The sequence below is a fragment of the Hemicordylus capensis genome, chromosome 4, assembly GCF_027244095.1.
Source record: "Hemicordylus capensis ecotype Gifberg chromosome 4, rHemCap1.1.pri, whole genome shotgun sequence".
Taxonomy (NCBI): domain Eukaryota; kingdom Metazoa; phylum Chordata; class Lepidosauria; order Squamata; family Cordylidae; genus Hemicordylus; species Hemicordylus capensis.
Window position 1 is genome coordinate 69,164,943 of NC_069660.1, and position 23,150 is coordinate 69,188,092.

At 40.3% G+C, this 23,150-nt stretch overlaps 1 protein-coding gene across 4 annotated transcripts in view; it reads right to left on the minus strand.

The window, feature by feature from the left end:
* Positions 1-481: 481 nt before the first annotated feature.
* The window catches only part of MDM4 (MDM4 regulator of p53), a 41,393-nt gene continuing 18,724 nt past the window's right edge, over positions 482-23,150 (minus strand). For 2 of the 4 annotated variants that reach the window (XM_053246757.1, XM_053246758.1), the window contains exons 4-11: positions 19,352-19,485; positions 17,640-17,689; positions 13,057-13,124; positions 12,234-12,327; positions 10,034-10,191; positions 9,123-9,269; positions 7,773-7,853; positions 482-5,885 (exon numbers count right to left, since the gene is read on the minus strand). In XM_053246757.1, coding sequence (XP_053102732.1) covers positions 5,328-5,885; positions 7,773-7,853; positions 9,123-9,269; positions 10,034-10,191; positions 12,234-12,327; positions 13,057-13,124; positions 17,640-17,689; positions 19,352-19,485 — 1,290 coding nt within the window. In that variant the 3' untranslated portion in view covers positions 482-5,327. Of the gene's footprint in view, positions 5,886-7,772; positions 7,854-9,122; positions 9,270-10,033; positions 10,192-12,233; positions 12,328-13,056; positions 13,125-17,639; positions 17,690-19,351; positions 19,486-23,150 lie in introns of those variants that run through there. The other 2 variants (XM_053246760.1, XR_008306298.1) reach the window with 2 other exon arrangements.

A 23,150-nucleotide genomic window follows, 5' to 3' on the forward strand; every position in this document is an offset into this window, starting at 1 on the left:
ACCTCTTTGGATGTGTCAAGCAAGGGTAAGGAAAGATGAAATTGAAGTTTTTAATTTGAAGTAGGCTTTCAGTTATGATGTTTCAGACAGAGCAACAGCTGGTAGGGGTTGGAGGAGTATTGCTGGTGCTAGGAATCTAGTGCCTGAGGGCAGTTCCATGTTCCAAATATTATAGTGTCTGAAATGTACAGATTTTCTGATTCTGTTATGTCCAAAAAGTGATTCCATTGCCCATGTATTTTGCATGTTTCAGATACTATAACATTTAAGGATGTTATAAAAATATGACCTTATTAGCAGTTCTGTCCAGTGAGTATATAATTTTAACTTGAGAATCTGCTTACAGCTACACTCACTGAAAGAATAACACCTAAATCTGTTACCCTTGTAATTGTCCCTGAACTAAGTTTGTGCTCTGTAATACCTATTCAACCTATGCATGTCTAAACAGATTACAAACACACCAGTCTTCAACACGATCTTTGGAAAAAAAAATTATAATAAATTTATTGAATTTCTATACCACCTGATGTAGAAATCTCTAGGTTGTATACAAATTAAAATATAAAATATAACACATTTAAAATTAATAAACAGATAAAAATCACAATGGATAATGCACCAGAATTTTAAATTTGTAAGGTGGAAAAATGGGAAGCATATAATAGCATTTTCTGACATTTTCCTGAAGTTCTGTTCTAGTTGCTGCAGCTTTATTTGCATTTTCATTTAGTTCATATTTTTGTACATTCAGACAATGAGACAAACTAGAATAGGAATACAGATTAATCTGTGTGAATAGCATGTTAACAAAACTGTTTCTTCAAGAACTGAAACTGTCCTGTGACACCTTTTAAAAAGGGGTAAATTTGTGTCTATAACCTGCTTCATTATTACATCTAATGATGTATGTTTGTGACTCTTGTATCTCAAAACTTTATGCAGTTTACATCAACAATACTACCCATTCAAGAAAAGTATAAATATAAGGGATGAAAGGGGTAGTAACCATCCTCCTCTCATCAGCATTGCTAAACCTTTGTTTCTCCAGATGTTCTGCTTTATGGGTACCTGAGGGGGCTTTCAACAGAATCCTTTAAAAAAATGTCTACAACACATTATCTGACAAGGCTGGAGACCCTAAGCTGCACTCTAGTTCTCGTGCTCATGCAGCAAACATGCAATACAGGTCTTGGAAATCATTTCATAACCACTGGTATGACAAGGAAGAAGCCAGCATTAGTTAGGGACAATGAATACACCAGAAGACCTCTTGTTAAAGTTTAAGCTGTAAATGTATTCAATATTTTAATAAAGCTGAGTAGTTGTGTTTAAGGTCAGAGATCCTCTTAACAGGCAGTTGTGGAGGAATTTATTTCTTGGTGCTGAAAACAGAGGCTTCATGTATAGCTTCTCTCTTGAGGTTTGCAGCATTTGATGAGGTTGCCAGTGCTGCTGTTGTGCAGTAAGCATTTAACAGATCTGATTGGAAATAAGGTAATGTACCATGTTCTTTGCTGCTCAGTAATGAATCCATCTCAGATATGAAATTTAGGAAGAGCTATTCAAACATTTTCCATATGACACAAATCTGATTGTCAGAGAGTAGGGTAGCACTGCAGTTTTTAAAAAATCATTTGCGAAATTTTCACTTCAAACAATGACAAAACAGTACAAAGTAGAGGGCCACTTGGGACTATAGAATCACCCTTAGAGTAAAACCATTTCCAGCCCTCCCCACAATTTTCCAATATATGAGAACAAAAGAAATAGACAACTAAAACAGGCAAGAGGAATCTGCCCAAGTTTTACAGCAGAATTAGACATGACGACACCGTGCTACTGTGGAGAACATTGCCATGTCCTTCTCTACCCTGTAACATTTAGGCATACTTACCCATGTCATTTCTCCATCACTGCCAGTGGCATTTAAGGCATGGGGTGAGAATGAGATATGTTGACATCATGACACTAGGAGAAACAGGACTCTTTGGGGCTGTCATTCTCAGTTGTACCCCATGTCAAATGTAGCATCTGGTCTGCCACTAGAATCTAGTGTTCAGAAGTTTACTGTTCATACAAGTTTAAGTTTAAAGCAATGTAAATGTTTAATATGCATACAAGTCTAGTTTATCAGTACTTTTGACTGTTCTTGAAGACAACCTTATAGGATTTCCCTAGTTCATCTTCAGACCTCTGTGCTTGTAGCTTGGTGTTTTAGGAGGCTCGTTTTTCAGAGACACCAAGTATTCATAAACTAGGGATGATATATGGAGGTGGATCACTTTGCCTCATAAGAAGCTTGGGAAAATGTTTTATCTGTCAGTTCTCACAGTTACAACATAAGAAAGCTGGGTAACCAGCCCTTCTGGTTAACAGGTTACAAAAGGACATAATTTTAGTCCATTTTAAACATTTTAAACATAGTCCATTTTAAACATCTGGTTTACTTAGCTTGCCTGTCAAATCTTCCCTCCACATGGTTAACCCTTCTAGATTATTAACTGCTCTTTCTGCTCAAAAGTGAATCATCTGTGTTATGCAAATAGACTGAAATACTGGTTACTCTAGTGTCTTAAATTAACACTTGGTAAATAGTTAATTTATTCTTCAAAAGCTATTTGCTAAGATTCAACAGCTGAGTACTGTGGGCAAATCTGGGGCTCCTCCAGCCACACAGTTGGCTGTGGAATGGCTTGCATTTTCAGGTAGTAGCAGCCAACTAAGAACTAGTTATGCACACAGTTCAGCAGAATGGAGTCTGTTATTTAGAAGCTTATTTTCAAAACACAAAAAGCTCTTGAAGAAAAAAGGCATAATGGTTCCCTGTCCCAAAATGGCTTACAAGTACTAGGATCTACAAGGGAAGACCACCATTGTAAGAGATACCATGCTAGGTTAAATAGACAGTTGCTCTATTCAAGTACAATACTTAAATAGTTGCTCTATTTGTTATTAGTACCAAAGAGGGCCACCACTTTAAGAGTTGGCAGAGGATAAAAACTTCTGGCTAAAGGGAGATAGTATACATAAACTGAACCAAAAAGACACTCACCCTCTTCACAAACATATATGTTATAACACTCAGTACAGTTTCAAAACAGAGCAAGAAAATAGTGTTGCAGTCTGCCTCGTCCCACAAAACATGCACTCTTCACAAAAGAACTAGGGTCAAACTATTTAGAGATCAGACAACTGTTTAAAAAAAAACTTATTGGGAAAACGGCTAACAGTATCTGAAACACTATACTCCAAACTGATCACAAGACAGATAACTAAAGCTGAAAACAGCTTCCTCTTCTGCTCTCAGGAGCTATCCACTAGTTAAAGGGCCCTTTAGCAAGATGCATCATCTTCATAAAAACACTAAGACTCTGACATACAGCTGGTATACAGCCGTTAAAAGCGTCACTGAGGAAGTGAGGGCAAGGCAACTTATATTAGCATATACTCAGCTTAAGTTAGCTTCTTACATTAAAGGGAAATGATGGAAAGGGAGAAATAAGTGACCTTTTCTTTTTCTGCTTTCAGGTTAGCATGCAAAGGTGTGCAACTAGAAAACTAAAAAGCAGTAATTGTATCATAAATATCTGTAATAAAAACACCTGCATTTATCAGTGGTATGTGACTGATACCAGCAGAGCAATTATGGGGGAAACAGGTTGATACTGCTAAGTTTTCAACCTTCCTTCATTTAGGATCAATGGTCAACTGCAAGCAGCTAGTTGGAAATGAAGGATGAGGGGCAGAAAGTTGGAGTCACCAGTAAATATTTTGATTAGGAGGAATGGTTCCGAGTTCTAGTTTCAAACTTTCAGTCACCCCTTCTCCAACAAAACTTAGCTAGCCAAGTAATGATGCCACCAATAAATCGCCAGGTAACAATTTCATCAGTTATTCCACTCTTCATTTTTCACAGCCTAAATTAAAGTATATAGTTAAGGGGTGCTGTGCACTGTTCTTTCTACAATGCAAAGAGCAATAACATGCAGTGTAGCTTCAGGTATAGGGAAGTGGAGAGTAAAAAAAAAAATCTGGATTAAAAAGCAATAACATTGAGGATAACATAGTCTTTTAAATAGGGTATTTCTGCAGAAGACTCACTACTAAAGCTACTTTTAAAGTTGCTCCAGGGCCTCCAGCAGACACATCGCTGGGAACAATCCTGCCATGTTCCCAAAGAGTGAGGTAAATGGAGCCCAAGCTATGTATTTGTCGAGTTGTATTGAATATGTTTTAAAGTGCAAGGTGCATCACTTCCTAAGTCTCTTCAAAACAATGCTGAAGCAGGGTTAATGGGAAAGAAAGGTGCCAAAAACAGAGGGGGAGGGGAGATTAAGTGACCTGCACATCTTGAACTATTTTGGTAGTCCTACTTCTAGTCTGCAGAGTCTATCAACTGCTCCAGCCAAGCTCCAAATCTTGCCGAAAACCAATTCCACAGCCTAAGGTGCATACTGGGATGGGATAGAAAAGACGAGAGTGGGAGACTAGCTAGGCTGCGCAAGAAGCAACAGTGGGGCAATTGCTGCAGACCAGATACACAGAGGAGGGAGAAACCAATCTTAAGAATCCTATTCTTATTCTAAGCAGGTGCAATTACAAATCTTTGGCAGCACCGCTACAGGGATTATGTTTGGGTGGATACAGGCGGTGCAGTCTATGCTTGGTGAATTATGTGAATGTGATCCTGAACCCTGACTATAAGTAGGTTCTACACACAGCAACATCTGAATAAGTCTCTGGAATTCAAGGCAGTTTACTGCAATTAACACTAGGCTTAACACCTCAAGAATATTGAACATGTATATACAAAACAGATCTATGTAAACACATATTCAGCAGAGATTGAAGGCCTTTTGCTCTTTATGGATGTGCAATGTATGATGTTTAAACAGAGGAAAAATCCAGCTGAACTCTGGAAAATAAGTTTTCTAGAAGGACTGATGCAGGTGTGCAAGACTCCTGGGCTTCAGAACTGACACTACTGACTACATTGTCAAGTTGATGTGGCAATATCCAAGAGTTCTTTGTCACTCAGTTAGCTGGCTTCCATTAAAGTAGTTCACATAACTTATCAAGCTCCATTCATGACAGCTATTTCAACTAACTGCATGGTAATCATGCTACATAAATGGTAGAGAAAGTGGCTGCTTTGCCCATCCCATTTTATTTATTTATTTTACTTTGCCCATCACATTTTGCTATTGCTTAGCTTAAGAATATTTTTCTTTTGATGAGAGTTTCCTTGCTGTAGGAGTAAAAAAGTATGTCTAAAAATATAGCATTCTGGGAGTAGCTATTGTTTGCCAGGAGAAATGACAGACTTATGCTATGTAAGTCCTGATCACCACCTGAATCTGTTTCTTGCACACTGGGCAAGGTGATCGCGCCTTTTTTAACATTTTTGCACATGTGAAACAAGCCACAAGATGAGCTGTCCTTCCATGGACTATATTTCCATTCCGTGGCCTCTTCTGGCACATGAGGCAGGGCTTCAGCAATTCTTTGCTACTCTCAAGGGACTGCACTTCCTCTTCCTTTTCTTTGTGCTTAGCCAACTGTAGGGAAGACTCTCCACCTTCACACTTCTGTGCAAGATCCAGGGAATCCATGAGCCTTCTGGGGCCTAGTTGGGCTTTGACTTCAGTTCTGCACAAATCTTTAGGTCGTACAAGGGGAGCAGACACCGTCCTTTGGCAGTCTGGGACATCTATCCCTTCCGTGTCCTCATTGCGTTGCATTGTGGCGATGTGAGATGTGGAGAGAGAATGAGCAAGCTTGGGGCAGTCAGAGAACCAGTCTTTCCGTAAGGCCCAGCAGCGGAAACAGTACCGTTTGATGGGGGAATTGAACTTCTTGCATTTGGTACACTGCCAACAATCCTGAAGAGGCAGTCAAAACAATCACAGGTTAGTACATTTTTACATACTGCTTTTCTCCCTCTATAAGGGAGAAAGCACTTTAGAAGTTCCATCAATATTGGCACTCTATACTTAAGTCAAAGCTAATGGATGTGATATACGGATTGGCTGCCAGTAACCTAGAAGAATCTGGCTAAGTTCCCTGCATCAAGTGCCTTCTTTTCTTAACCTTATCTTTGTTCTGTCCTCTCCCGCAAACCAGATCTCTTTGGAGAAAAGATTTCTCATTCTGTACTCTGTATTGAATTTTCAGTGCCCCCTTCTAAATTCAAGGATAGGTAGTTCCTTGAGTCAGCTAGAAGCATATTTCTCAGACACTATTATATAAAATCTGTTGAATCTACACAATTGATGGTGGCTTACTTGGTTACCCTATACATCAAGGGCATTGGCTCTTGGAGTCTAGAGCTATAATTCAGTTGTCCAATGTCAGGGACAGCCCAATTTGTCAAGTTGGCATATACTCTAAACTACACTCAAGAAGCAAAGACCGATTCTGCAAGCTATGAGGAACAGGATGCGTAGTTCTCCTCCTGCAAAGCAAAAATTATTAAACAAAAAATAGAGCACAGAATAATGGCCAATGCTGTTTTATCCACCAAGATGGACAGAGACTGTCCTTGAGGAGAGATTAAGGGGCAATTTTTCAGAAGTATACCCAAGAACTTGCCACATTTCTCTTTCTTCCGATTCATTCGAAAGCTTAGAACCCAGATGTGGCCATGCTAATCAATCCAGTCATGCCCATCAAAGAATGAATGGCGCCAAACAACTTCACCAAGGTGTGAAATTATACTGGATCTTCCCACTGCAACAAATCCAGTACAGGTGTCCCAGACAGCCAGAGATTGTTTAGACTCTTGCCCCAAATATGGAAATACTGGGGCCAAACTAGATGGAATGGTGGCAGAAATTTATCTTTTCATATGTCTGCCCCATTCACATATCAGTAGTGGGGCATGGTTGTCCTGCTTTAGTAGTTAAAAAAAAAAAAATTACATGGATGAGAAGGGCCAAATCTTCCTTCATTCCCATGCTCACCCTCCCCCTCAGTCTGTTACTCCAGTCACTGTTCTTCATTACTGGTTTACCCCAGTATCAAAGCCAACAAAGAAGAAAAATGCCTGGAGCAACCAACTGTGGGCAGGTATGGTACAGAAAAGGGGAAAGTTCAGTGCTCCTCACGTGAGAGCACTTAAATTTTATGTGAGCGGAGTGAACACATAAATGATGGCTCCATTACATCTGCTTTAGCCTTCAGTTAGCATATCTTGTATTTACCACACTGGAAAGTAACTTGGTTTGTAAGGTTTTTATACCCCTTGTTCCTCAGATAGTGGGAGGGCTACATCCATACACCCCCATTCTGCTTAGCCATTTTCTGAGAACCAGCACAAACAGGCCAGAATTCTAAGGGTCCTCAGCTCAGGAAAGCTGGCCATACAAGATGCAAATCATGTCAGATCCTTAACCAGACAACACACACACAAATGATGACAGACACAAAGCTGAAAGTCTACAATGAAGCACAGGCACTATGACTGATCAGCCACAGAGACTATTGCATCCAGTTTCTTTAGCTCCACCTAAGCTTGGTTACTTGAATGCTGACAAGATAATTAGGAATTCAGATTGTCCAGTAAAAACCTACAAATTAGTCTTAAACACACACTGCCCTTTTAAAACCTGTTTAACAAGTAAACGAAGGAGGTGCTATGTATCTTGTTGCTATAGGGGTGTTTGAAAGGGATGCAGTGAAGAGCTGCGATTACCTGAAGCAAAAATACTTCATACTGCTATCATGAACTCATATCCAAATTAGGGATATTAAGTCCTATGTATATGTACCTCAGAAGGAGCATCTATATCCGTTTCATCACTTAAGGACTGTGAATCTTCAAAGTCATCAGAAGATGTAACTTCTGTCACCTGCAATCAATACATAAAATAAAGGTATATACAAACTGTACAAGACAACCACCCACTGTAAAAAAAAAAAAAAAGAAATTAAGAACAATCTTCGATTCCTGGTCAATGAAGAATAATGTAGTACACAGTAAAATCTGTGTTAACTATGAATCACTCTCTGCACTACTGTGCCAAGTCAACACTACTACATATGAGAGTTACAGATGCATCCTACTTCCAATGGCCATGTGATTGCGCACGTCCCATTTTCAGCATTTCTGAAGCTTGTATCAGCAAGATGCAGCAGCACTCACAAGGCTGGATTAAGACATGCTGAGGCCCTAAGCTATGTTGCGGTTAAGAGGCCCCATAACATTACAAAATGGGTCAGAGGTCCCACTCACCCTGCCCCGCATTGCACTGCTCACGGTTACATCTGAAGGGGCAAGTGCCGTCTATGATGGTGGGCATTTGTCTAAATCAGGACTGCACAACTTTGGCCCTCCTGCAGATGTCTGACTACAACTTTGATCACTGGCCATTGGGAGTTGGGAGATGATGGGAGTTGTGGTCCAAGAACAGCTAGAAATTGTGCAGCGCTGGTCTAACATTTCAATGTAACTTACAATTATTTCTGCACATAGTTTCTAAACTCAAAATGATAAATAATTGTGTAGCCATATAAGAATATTTTGTCTCATCAGAATGTCTATTTTAGAGTCTTTTCCTCTATTTTTCAAGTAATTATGTAAAACTTGAAATTTAGTCATTTTTTGGTATTCAGAGGCCCCTCAGAATACAAGGCCCTAAACCTTCGCTTCCCTAGCTTGTGCCTACATTTGGCACTGACTGCACTCACATTGTGCTAATATAATGCACTCATGTCAGTCAGTGTCTTTAGTGCCCAAATCTCCCTACATTTTTCACACAAGAGCGTAATTTGAGGGGGAAATACACAAGTCATTTTTGACATAAGATTTCGGGATAATTCTTGTGTTAAAAGCCTACTGAATAAGTTGGAAAATTAGTCATGAATCCTCACTAATTAATGCAACATACAAGGTTCTTTGTGACATCTTGACATGAAAACATGAGCCAGAGGGACCATCACCTGGTTAGCCCCTGTCACTGCAGAGACACTTTCTAAAACAAAAAACCACAAAACTAAAGATTCAAGCTATCTGCTTACCAAGATAAAAGTAGGACTAGTTAACTAGTTAGCAAGACAACCAACCATTCACATTGTTACATAATGTAACATCCAGCCAGTCTGAATAGTCTTCAACTTACCATTTTGCTATTCTCTTTTCCTTCTTCACTTGTTTCCTCACAGTCAACAGTTTTTCTTGGGATTCTGACACCAAACTGATCTGAAGCAGATTCACTGAGGAACCACAAATCATCAGTAGTATCTGAAACAATAGCAGTGTCTACATCCTAGAGAGAAGACAGATGTGCCATTTATAAATCTGCAAGACTTGTTACCATTATATTCAAGGTGCAACATAACAAAATGTTATCCAAGAAGCCTTCACTTCCACTTGGATCAAGTACCAAACTCACTCAACAATTTGGTTTTCCTCATAAATTCTCACTCTAGGTTGCTACCCCCAATACTTGTGCCACATGCGAGAGCCACTTTACTTGACTTCCCCCTGATCCTAGTTAACCAAAAGCATGTTTTTTTTGTATCTGAAATATTAATATCCTGCCCCTCCAGTGCAATACTGCTCAAAGCAGCTCCTAATAGCTATAAGTCAAATTCTAGAATAATTACAAAGTTAAGTGATCACACATTTACATTTTCCTGAGACTGAAAGCTCCCTAGAGCCTCATTTTGATAAGGAAAAGGCAAGACACCATGTGGAAGGGAAGAGGACATTACTCCCCTATATTCCAACTCTACCAGCCATGTTTTCTGTCTTGACAAGGTCAAGCAAGAGTCAAATTAGGGACGCGAGTCTCCTTATACTTAGTCTAATACGGATGACTCTCCAAATCTTTGCTGCTTCAATATCCTGTACCACCATCAGGACAATTCTCAGGGTTTGTTTGCAGCATTTTCATCTTCCTTGAAGGCTGTCAAATCATGGACCAAGTCAAACAGGAACCTCAACAGTAATATAAAGGAAGCCTGAGCTAGAAAGAGCTTACAGGAATAATTCACTTGTATACATCAAGAAAGTAATGTTAGTATTTACCTGATTAGTCTGTATATCTGTTGAACCATTACTTCTGGACTTGTAATTGTTTTTCAGATTACCTAAAAACCACCATGGAAGACCAGCTACATCCCACTCTTCAAGTACCAGATCCAGTGTGGGCTGTTTTTCTGAAAGGTTACTTATTAAGACCTCATCTGGAAGAATCAAGCAAATCCAAGTTACAATATTCTTATGGAGTTTATGGACTGTTTGGCAACTCTGTCCATTCAGACACAATGCAGGCTTAAATCTATATCCTCTTGCTAGAGTTAGAAGATAGATCTTTTGTTGCAAACAGGTAAATACACTCAAAGGAATAATGCACTAGCTCCCCTAGTCAGAGTCCCCTAGAATTCTAAGGCTTCTAAGAATCTAAGTAACTCTCTACGAATGCTATGTGCCCATCCAGTTCACTTTTGTTTACTTGTAATATCAAGTCTGATAAGAACACTAGGATAAAATGGATGAATTATGAAACACCTGTTAATTTTTACCACCACAAGTTTTGTTATTATTAGTCTGTTACTTACTAAACAAGCTGTCACTGGCTTTACAGCAACTTACAGCTATCCCATATACTCCATGGAGCACCATCTCTCCACTCCTCCATTTCAGAGATACAAAAGCTGACTAGTTTAATAGTTTAATCTAGTTTAATATTTGATTCTGCATGCAGATTCCGCTAACCTTTCTTTATATAAATGAAACCTGAATATCAGGTTGTAGCTGTCATTGGGGGGGGGGGGGGGAAGACTGAAAATGAGAGATCAAGCAACCTGAACAACAGAGCATAAGAGGTTATGTTCATAGTGCATTCAGCAGCGGAATACATACACAAACAGTGCTATAAAACCACTTTTCATCAGTGAATGGATTTTGAACACTGACTGTAGGAAATTAAATCTATCTCTATATAAACTGGGGGGGGGTGGGGATCCTCTAGGAAGGCAAATTGAAAAAATACTAATTGCTGGTTTAAAATATGATTTGGTATATCCTAAGAGTCTTAATGGTTATTTATTTGAAACATTTGATATACCGCCCACTCCGAAGACTCTGGGCAGTGTAAAAAAATATGCAAAACAAGACAGCATTAAAATTACATTCTAAATAAAACTAAAGTAACTAACAAAAAAGAAAAAAGAAAATAGGTAAACTACAGGGTAAAAGCCTGGCGAAGAAGAAAAGTCTTCAATAGAGATTTAAAAATCAACAAGGAAGGAGCTAAACGAATCTGCAGGGGAAGTGAGTTCCAGAGAAGTGGGGCAGCAACCGAGAAGGCCCTTTCACAGGTCCTAGTGCCCCGAACCTCTTGGGGACTGACAAAAGGGCCATCTGAGCAGATCTGACTGGACGGGATGTAACTGGATGGGAGAGGCGGGTCTGTAGGTTAGCAGGTGCCAAACCCCGCAAGGCTTTGAAGGTCAAAACCAAGACCTTAAATTGAACTCGGTAGCAAATAGGATAGATAGATATATCCTGCTGAAGGATAGATTTGCTATTTAGGCTTAATTTGCCACCTCTATCCAATAACTATTTCTCTGAATCTTTACACTAAACCATGTCTTTGCAAGGTACCTATAACAGGGTTTTGTCTAGAAGCATTCTGCTCTCTGCTATACTAAGGTAAAGTGTGCCGTCAAGTCGATTTCGACTCCTGGCACCCACAGATCCCTGTGGTTTTCTTTTGATAGAATACAGAAGGGATTTACCATTGCCTCCTCCCGTGCAGTATGAGACTATGCCTTTCAGCATCTTCCTATATCATTGCTGCCCAATATAGTACCAGCAGGGATTCGAACCGGCAACCTTCTGCTTGTTAGTCAAGCATTTCCCCACTGTGCCACTTAAGGTGACATCTCAGCTATACTACTTGCTCCCAACTCCTCTCTCTCTGTGTGCCCCTGCTTTTAAAGAAGAAATAGTCTCTCTCCAGGGAGCTGCCTTACTGTTCCTATAGGTCAGCAGTCTAATCGATGGGCAGAACAGTTCTAGGAATGATTAAGGAAACAATCTACCACGAAAAAGATCTAGAAGACTACAACTTCCTTTTAGCTATTTTTCACTAGTGTAAGAAGTTTGTGCACCTAATCTCACATAATGGAATGACAAGTCAAAGCTCAGCAAAATCTTAGCCAAACCCAACCACCTGCCATGTGGACCATGCTCTGTACACTTCAAGACATCCTGTACTCACCCACTGGGCATGCATTTTTTGAGGTAGACAACACAGGTGTATAGTCTTCATTCTCTTTTTGCTCAATGCTGGAACTGCCCGCTGTGCTACTCTGCTTAAAGGAAGAAGAAAACATAGCCGTTAGTCCATCAGCATTTAGAAAGACACAGGGATGTAGCACTTCCTTACTGAGTCACCAGCTGCAGAGCAACATCAAGGAGTTAAGAGGAATACAGGTCTATTGAGAATACAAGGAACATTAAGTGACCACAACAACTGCTAAGGATCAGGTAGCACATGTGAGTACAACAGTTACAACCCAGCAAAAAAAGAAGAAAAGTTCAAGTTGACAAACGTTTGAAAAAGTTGCAACCTGCCAATGACATCAAGCGCATTACCTCCATTCCTAGATCAGGTATATATATCTCAAGTTTAACTGAATTCAATCCAACAAGAGTACCAAGAATAAGTTAGGTTATGCTAAGATTTTCCGGTATTTAGACACTTCCAAAGGATGCTACTAAGCAAATCCGAATCGTGTTTCAGAAAGATCAAAATGAAAAAGAGAAAAAACTCCCACCCAGGAATATGACAATAGTGCAAGCTGGTGTGACTGAGAGCAAGAAGTGCTACACCCCAGAAAAACACGTTCAGAGAATGGAACTCTGTTAGGCAGAGAACAGAGAAGGGTCACTCTGTCCCTGGTCTGTGGACTCCCAAGAACTTTTGAGGAAAGCAAAGGCTCACTAACCAAACCAATCAAAAGTTCTAGCAGTCCATCACGCACAGGTACAGAGAAGGGACACTCTGTACAACAAAAGAAACCACCCAGAAGTGGGTTTACCTTCAGTTGATCTTGGCTTGATTTATCCACGTTTTGATCCTTTGTGAGAGCAAGAGTCTGCGCAGCATCTAGACAGCAGGTAAAGAAAGAAAAAACCTTCCCTGGTAATAACCATTCTCACAATACCAAGGGGTCCTTGACAAGCAACCAACAAGCCATGTTTGGCAGATGTGGAGCTGAAAATGCTACAAATGGTGAGGACGAGGTCTTTTCACAAAGCAACACTGCTCCATGCCTCTAATGCCTAACCTGGTAACATTCTAGATTCCTACACAGCAGCCTATGCTATTTTCCCTTAGCAACTTTTGAGTTCGTAGCCGAGTTCATACAATCCAACAAATCATTTATGAAAAAGATGCAGCTGCAAGTAACTCCCAAATCTGCACACTCCCTTTCCCCTGGTACACAGCTGATATGCAACCATTCTTGTTTGTTGGACACATCATGGAACTGCAGCTCTGCACATAATCAAACCTGGGAACCATGATTTAAAAACCAGGATATGAAATCATGGTTAAAAACAAACAACAATTCCCAGATGCGTGGAACAAGTGGGAGCACACTGGTTCAAAGCTTGGACTGCCTCCATTACTGTTTGTTGGGTTGTCTGAACCAGCCTGGTGACTCAATCCACTGTAGGTTTCAAGACATTCCATGATTATGTCATGAGCAGGACAGAAAGATGCTGATCTGACATGGGATTGTGAGCCCTTCGGGGACAGGGAACCATCTCATTTATTTATTTATTATTTCTCTATGTAAGCCATTTTTGGAAGGGTGATATAGAAATTGAATTAATAATAATAATAATAATAATTTATACAATGATTTTCACACACAAATGACTGAAGGCAATAAAAGTAGATGACACAAATCCATATGAATAATCACATGTACAAGTCCATATAAATATGTGAGATCCAATAAAAATTCATGACAGTGACCTCTGTTTCAAGAGTAATTCTTTGTCAAGTGCAAAAAAACACATGCTAGAATATCCTAAAAGAAACATATCAAACACGGACTTATCTATAAATAGTACTATCACATGAGAGTTGTATTAAACGATCATGTGATATCGATAAATAGCACTAAGTCCATGTTTGATATGTATTTTTTAGGATATTCTAGCATCTATGGTTTGGAGGTTTCCACATCAAGAAGAATATATTCTTGACTTGACAGAGAATTACTCTTGAAACAGAGGTCACTGGGTCACAATTGTGAACTTTTATTGGATCTCACATATTTATATGGACTTGTACAGGTGATTATTCTTCATGTGGATCTGTTATAACTGTGCTTTTATTGCCTTTAGTCATTTATATGTGTTACCATCATTGTATCAATTGCTTGTACCTCATTCATGGTACATTAAAGGTGATTTGTGTTCATAGTAGGGATCTTTTTTTGTTGGGGTTTGTCATCATAATGAAGACACATTAACCAGTCAGCCAGTACATGTGAATGGACCAATGTCCATCTTTCTATTAATTACATCCTGGTGCTCAGGAAGGAAGTCCTCTCGCTGCTGCACAGAAAGTTCTTTCAGTGAGAAGACCTCCATCTTCACAAAAGTTGAACTGTGTTAAGAGGCAATGTTTTGAAGAAGAAACCCTCCTCCAACACTGCAGAAACAGGCTGAAAGAGCTGTAGGGTGGAGAATTTAAGTGTGACCAATAAAGCATCAAGTGGCTAGCTATTAATCTGGAAATGTTTTCCAAAACAGAAGTTTTCGAGTAGAGTCAGATTGCCTACAAGTACTGTATATGCAGGGAAAGTGGACACATGAACTTGCAGTTTGTGAGTGCTACACTACACTATCAGATCAGGCCAGTCTAACTCCTGAAAGAGCCCCAGAAAGAGAATAGATTGGGAACCAAGTCAGGCCAAATGAGGTAGCAGCTAATGCAAACACAGCAGGTTCCTTAAGGCTCAATGAGAACAGGAAAGAATGAATAGCGTAGCCTCAAAAACAGATCTGTTAGCAAAAATCAGGTGGGTGGGATGGAGAGACCACTCTCTAGTCTCAGACTAATACTTCACAGGCACTTTACAGGAGTTTGCTCTTCCAATACAGATATTAAACCTGCACATTGGAAAGGCATATATCCAGAAAATATATAGATATATGATGTTTTTGCCTTTAGCACATGCATTGTGACGCTTGCACTCACTGAAATTTTACAATTTAAGAAGCAAAAAAAGAGTTTAACTGTTATATTTAAGTGTGACTGTTCACATTTACTACCCAACTACAAGAAAAACAATCCAACCAAAGGCTTTAGGCAGAGTATTAGACTAGTTGTCTCTTTATATGCTGCAAGCAGCATTTTACTATTTACTTTGATTTCCTTGCTTTGAAGTTCAGTTTTGAACAATAATTTGTGGCTTTATAGCAATGTTCACTCTTACCAGAATGGAGTTTGGCTTATTTTATAGGGTTTTAACAAGAATGTGTTTCATTGCTTATTCTGATATTGGCAGCCAATGAAGCCAATAGACATGAATGGGGATCCATTCCTCCTACCAAATTACAGCAGAAATATGCCAATACAATATTCTTACTCTATCCTACACACTATCCTTACTAGCAGCCTTCTGGGTTACTAGTTCTGTTACTCGTGTGGAACTGAAATGGCAGTGCTGGCAAGGATCATCCACCCAAATCAGTTTAGATAGAATCATTCTGTGATTTAAGTAACACTAGCCTCAGAGGGATAAAATTAGGGTTAGACGATAGAACTGTGGGAAGGACACTCTTAAACTGAAATACTGCAGTGAGCTTATTTACTTCAGAAGATGGAGCCCGCATGTTCATATTCTAAGTCTTTTAACACTATTCTCTCTTCTTAATCTGCCTATGTGCCAAAATATTTGGTTTCTTCCTCTCTATCACAATCCTTCTCACGCCTTTTTTGAAGTAGGCTTTATTTTGTACTATCAACAATTCCTAGAAGAGATCCTTTCCACTATCATCCTAGACAAACCCTCTTCAATACATGGACTTCAAAAACAAAGAGGGCCCTCCTCAGAGCCCTCCTGTTAGCCACCCCTAAATTCTGGAAGTGTCTCCAGTGACACTAGCAAGATGCCCACTACTCTTTAGATTTAGACACATTGCAAGAAGCTGCAGCCTCAACTATGTGGTAGGAAAGAGAGTCCACTGTGCATATGTATATGGGCTTTCTTTGGATCGCTGGCAAAAGGCTACTACTGTAAATTATTGCAAATGTTCCATAGATTACAGTTTCAGCAGAATAGAGTACAGACAGAAAGCTATTCTATTTGTGTTCTCTCAACTTCCTCAGTACAAGTTAGAAGTAGAACCACAGACCAGAATCACCTTACAAGTTAAGACTATTCCAGGGATGTTCATATCCTGACACTTATGTGAGAACCACAACTGTTTAGAAAATGTATAAATCATTGAAACAAAAGCATTAAGATGCTACTTTAATATGAAATTCATAAGTGAGTTATTCCCCATTATGCCTACAATGCAACTGCTTCTGAATAATAAATAAATATCACATAAGTCTTAATCATTGGATGGCTGGAAATGTAATCATTAAGAGCAGCTGCTCACACCACTTTACAAATGCATAGTACAAAGGCAAGGTCTGCCAAGTTTGTTTTGGCAATGTGTGTGCGCACGCACATACACCTCAAGGTGCACTGATGCAACACTGACCTTCAACCCAAGGATATCCCCATTTTCCCCCTCCGGCTGTGGGTCAGTGTTACAAGAATGAACTTTCAGTGAATGTTTAATCAGTGTTTTCTCAGGCTGAATTAAACCTAACTAATAAAAGACACATTCACAGCCACAAGAGAGAGAAACATGACAAAGAATAGTTTTCCTTCACTCTTCAGATACAACTATTTTTCATTATTTCCAGACTTGCTATTTCAGTATCTGGTCTCAGAGCACATTAATACAGTTAGTACTTGAACAAATGGCACATTTGCTAACAAGGAACAAATAATGTCAGTAAGCTATGGTCAAAGACTTTCCAGGCCTTAGGGCAGAGCTGCACAACTTTGGCCCTCCTTCAGATGTTGAACTACAACTCCCATCATCCCCAACTAATGGTCGGTCACTGCAGCTCTAGTCCAAAAACACAGCTAGATGGCTGAAGTTGTGCAGGGTGTGTGAGGGGGGGAAGCTTCAGACACACAAAATTATCCTGCAATGAGTGGTGAGTTATTTAAATAATAATTTTTTAACAACACTTTTCCAACCCCTGACCAGCTTGAACTCAAGCCAATCCAGGAGATGGGGGGGTTGGGGGTGCACAAAACCAACCATGCCCTATCTGGTTCAAGTCCAGTCTGGACCCGAACAAGTCGGTTTTGTGCACACCCCTCATGTCTTGACATTCTAACCCTGTGTTAGGTAAAGGTATCTTTTTACACCAGCAATTTACAGCTGGTGTGAGAAGGCTGCCCTGTCTCCAGGCTTCCCAAAGTTCTCATTAGCAATTCATTTCAATCCAAAGACTTCTTACACATTGTTACTTACCAAAATTAAAATTTTACAGAGGAATGAATAAACTTGATTAACACTAAAAGAAACCTACCTAAAACAGTAGCAGAAGTCACATTCCGTTTCAGCATGTCATAAATTGGGCTGCAGGAAAAAAGTGACTAGTGAGAGCAGAACACAGCAACACAGAGAATAGTACAGGAGACTCAATTATCGCAGTTTCTCCGCTTGTGGTTTGGGTATGCGCAATTGGGCTACATATATACAGCTTCCATTATTGTGAGGGTGAATTTTGGCCATTCGTGGTTCTTGAGCACACATTTCATATTTCTGGTGGCATTTCCAGCTTGGAAGTACTTCTGGAGGCAGCATGGGGTCATGGTGGGACTTCTCCCCCTGGAATTGGGAGGATTTTGACAGAATTCACAGGATTTGGGAGGCCATTACTGGAGGAGCTAGAGGGGCCAAGATACAGAGCTGTACTTATATTTCTGTTTCCCCAGTTTTTAGTATTTTTCCATGTGCTGAGGAACCTAATCCCATCATTCCCATGGGCGCAATGTTTCAATTATCACTATTTCAGCATTCAGGATTGTAGCCGAGAAAGTAATCCTTGTGATCGAGGTCCTCCTGTATCTTAAACCTTTATGCAGTACAACACTATCCAAAGTGCTGATTAGCATATGCTTTGTATCAAGCAGAGGCCTCTAGTGGCAGGTAATGTGTACAGGATGTAGTAAAAGGATCAGCAATATAAAGCAATATCTGTCTCTCCACAATTCTTGGTAATGCTGCACTACCTGGAGAGCTTCGCCAGCACGCCCTCTGAAGGGACTTTTGCTGTTGCACCAAGGCATCCAGAGTACCTTGTCTGTGCAGGGCCAGACCAGGAAGGCCTCAGCACCCTTTTCAGTTGGGGAGCTGGAAAGGCTTGCAAAGAGGCTTCCACTGCTCAGTCACGGTACTTGAAGCAAGGCAAGATCCAAGTTTCGCTCTCTTCTGGGAGGAGAAACCTTCTTGGATCCCACTTGGCTGAGGTGCCAAGAGTACCTCAGCCAAGCAGGAGCCAAATGGGCAAATTCTGCGTCTTCCTTTCCCACAGTTCACCTTGCTTGGAGAAAAGGGTGAAGCAGACCACAGTTCTGGGGTTTGGCAACCCAGTCCAGCTAAAAGTTGTGGACCCTTGAATATTGAAGTACAAGAAGTGATTAAATAAACTTTTAATATTACTACGGGTTTGAGTTACAAGATATGCATGTGCAGCTAACTTAGACTGTTATCTGGTCTACAGTGTCACTCAGTTTTCTTTCCTAATCCAGCTGCTCCCTCAGAGAGAGGAGGGGCACTAGCTAGAGAAGTTGTGGTAGCTAGAGTCTCCATAAATCTGAAGTCAACTGCACATCAAAGCACGTTCATTTCAAAAACAGTTAGTACTTCAAGATTTCATCAGATTCCAACACAATTCTCAGCAAGGAAACATTTCTCTTGAACGGATTCAGGACATTTTACATCGGCAATTTCTAAATATGCCAACTTCTCACTAAAAGCTACAGGGAGTCCTGTAATGTTATCAATGTTATGATATAATGTTATCAGGGGATCCAATACAGCAGATTTCAATCAAATGTATGCATTCCAGAGGCATTCTAGAATATCACCACATCTGGGCGGGGGGGGGATGATGATGTGATTACTCAGAATTCTCACCTATGCCATCCATACAGAGAGAATAGTGACTGGACCCTCTAATTAGAGAGTTGTTTGACCACAGAGATCTTATACACATGAATTTGAAAGGCATCCTACCTTGGGTCTTTTACAGAGAAGCTGTCACGACCCAGGAGTTCCCCCAACTGGTCTCCTCCACAATACACCATATGCTGTTGCTGTTTGTCATACAGCTGCTTCAGCATGATATACTCTCCGAGGTAATGTATGATCTACAAAGACAAGACAACCTTAGCTATGCCTGCAGAAAACATTAAACTAATAAGATTTATTTTCTATTTCAGTTACTTCAGCCATACAATGTAATAGGGTTCTAACTCTGTAAAACCATTTTGTAGTAATTCTATCTGGTTCCTTCCCACATATTTATCACATGTTGGTAAATATCACATTTATATCACATAAATATTCCTTGCTTTATAGATTATCATTCCTTTTGCCATGGATATAAAAACTGAGAAACAAAAAGGTAGCTTAAATAATCATTTGCAATTCAAAGACAGACTGTCTTAGGTTTTGCTGCAGCTCAGATGACATAAATGACATAGCTCAGGTGCTTATGAAGAGAGACTTAGTTGTGAACATTCAGAATATCCATTGTTTCTGCAACTCAAGTTTTTACATTTCCACTGAACGGAGGTCTGAATAAACTTCTAACAGCTAGAGGCTATGCTTAAGAGTTCAGTAAAACAATAATATCTACAGAGTGCTACAACTAGTCTCCTGCTCAGTCTAAGTCCTCTCTTTACACATTACAGAATGGGAACAGAAGATGAAAGGCAGCAACTTCTTCAGGCTACCCAGCAAGGCCAGGGAAGAACCAGAATCTGAATCCAGGTTTGCCAGGATTAGGACTACAATAGCTCCAGCATCATCTTATGCTATATAATTTAGCAAAAGGAAACACAGTAGCTGATATTCTCCACAGCTTTAGGAGGGCAAAGCAGAAGCTCCATCCTTACAAAGAGCTAGCAACCTAGCTATGCTGGCTTGCCTTGCAAGTTGTGGTGAGGGGGGATGTGGTTTTCACTTCTCGCCCCGCTCTATTCACCTTTAGGAATATGTCCCTGAGGGCTGCAAAGTTCTTGCTCTGCTCTCCTGTGGCAGCCAAGAATGTCAGCCAATGAATTTATCTTTGGTTGAAGAGGAAGTGAATGAGTTTACAATAGCATACTTTCTCATTAACTCAATCCCATAAGGCTTCAGCAACTGTAACAAAAATTTGTGTAGTCCAAGATTAGAGAAAGAAAACGAGAGACGACTGCTGTAATTCAGGAAACATAGGAAACTGCCATATACTGAGTCAGACCATTGGTCTATCTAGCTCAGTATTGTCTTCACAGACTGGCAGCGGCTTCTCCAAGGTTGCAGGCAGGAATCTCTCTCAGCCCTATCTTGGAGAAGCCAGGGAGGGAAACTCGAAATCTTCTGCTCTTCCCAGAGCGGCTTCATCCCGAGGGGAATATCTTGCAGTGCTCACACATCAAGTCTCCCATTCACATGCAACCAGGGCAGACCCTGCTTAGCTATGGGGACAAGTCACGCTTGCTACCACAAGACCAGCTCTCCTCTCCTCAGACCCTTAATTTAACCCTTACCAACATATTCCCAGACACAAAAAGGGCTTTTGTGGGAAGCAGAGGGAAGTGAAATTGCAGTTTGCTTCCTAGCTGCTTACAAGAAGCCGAGATATTGATCTGCCCTCTGAAGTCTGCATGGCATGATAAAGAGCAACAATTGCTCCCTGCCACCTGCTAAATATAACTGACTATCACCCTCTGTTCAGTTGGCAGGAGTAATGGTAAGAATTTTGTACAAGATGAAGCTGTGAACACTGATTATTAGTCTAACGTTGAGAAACACAGCCAGTTTTAATCTAGGATTTAATAGTCTAACGGGAACATAAGAAGCTGCTCTATACTGAGTCAGACCATTGGTCCACCTAGCTCAGTATTGTCTGCACAGACTGGCAGCGGCTTCTCCAAGATTGCAGGCAGGAGTCTCTCTCAGCCCTATCTTGGAAATGCCAGGGAGGGAACTTTGAATTTTCTGCATGCAGGCATGCAGATACTCTTTCCAGAGTGGCCCCATCCCTTAAGAGGAAAATGTTATAATGCTCACACATGTAGTCTCATCTGAATGTAAACCAGGGTAGACCCTGCTTAGCAAAGCAGACAATTCATGCTTGCTACTAGAAGACCAGCTTTCCCCCTCTCAGCTATTGATAGCTGAGAGAGGGTATATGCAGCTTGTATTTAGCACACCTGCTAATGGTTGAAGCCAAGATACCAAGGCAACTAACAAAATGCCCTACATATGTATCAGCCACATCTAAAATAGCTTCCATCACTAAAGGGGTGTGTGCAAGCATGCATATTACACTCATGCTCTACTATAAAAATTGGTATTAAAAATTAAACTGTTACATACAATGCTTTTTCCCATGACACTATGGATGCAAAAGCTGGACTTTGAAGCAGCAAGACAGAAAAAGCACTGATGCTTTTGAACTTTGGTGCTAGAGAAGACTTTTGAGGATACCATGGACAGCCAGGAAAAACAAAAACAAATCAATCCACAATTTTCACTCGAGGCACAAATGACCAGGCTCAAACTATCAAACTTCAGACACATTATGTGAAGACCCAGCTCCCTTGAGAAGTCCATAATGCTGGGGAAAGTTAAAGGAAAAAGAAGAAGCGGACGACCAGCAGCAAGGTGCATGGACTCGATTACGACAGCAATGAATGCACCACTGAGAGACCTTAAAGGCCAAGTGGAAGACAGATCAATCTATCTATGTGTTCGCTAAGAGTCGACACCGACTTGACGGCACTTAATCATTCAATACTGTTACATGTATATCCTGTTCATCCTCTAGGATGCTGAAAGCAGCTTATCTTTGGTTCACAGATTTCATGGGAGCAGAGCCCCTTATCTTCACCACCTGAATCATGTGTGATTTCAATCACAGGTGGACCTCAATATCGAAGCTGAATAACCTCCATCAAGATTTGCACCTAGAATACCATTAGACATTAAGCACTCCACAGCAGGCTGTACAACTCATGTGCAAGTTTAAATTCAGGCACTGCTTAATTGCAGTTTCACTAGCTTAGGTGCAATCCATATCCAATCAACTCCAAGCAGTGCCAGCCACATCCCAGTACATATAACACATCAGTGGAGCCCATCTTTCAAGCAATACATTATATGCATAAAATCTGTTCTCCACTCCTTAGCAGCACACGGGGCCCACCCTGGAGGACAAATGCAAAATGAAGAGTCGCTAGCAGTGCTTCCACCCACTGCAGGGGGACAGGTCCCTACTGTGCTAAATACAGGTTGCCATAGAAATTAACATTTTAACACCCAAACCCCTTCCATTTAAAGTATTCAATTTGTTTTTGCAAAATATTAGAAGCTAAATAAGTTATTTAAATGCATAAGTGTTTAAAATAAGTCACACGGCTCTGCAGGAGTATCTGACATATTCCTAATGAAAAACCACTGCATTTAATTCCTAGCTGACAGAATACTCTTGTAAATCAAAGCTAGTGTCATTTTTCTAATCTTGTACACACTTTGCATTTTAATCTTAAAATAAATGATTTCACAGGGTGTCTTGGGTTTAGCTGACAAGACATTTCAAATGAAATGAGAGAAAATAAAAAAGTATAATTTAAGAACGTTCAAGCATCAATTGACAACAAGAAACAGTTAAAAGCATCTCTAGCAATCCACCAGAGGAGCACAGTACCTACTGCAACATTCTTCATAGTCATAAAGCCACTTCTGAGGCATAGTTTAGGGCTATTATGGAACAAAAGAGGTTTAATTCTGACTTCCTGTTCTGACAGCAGCTGCTACAGGAGGC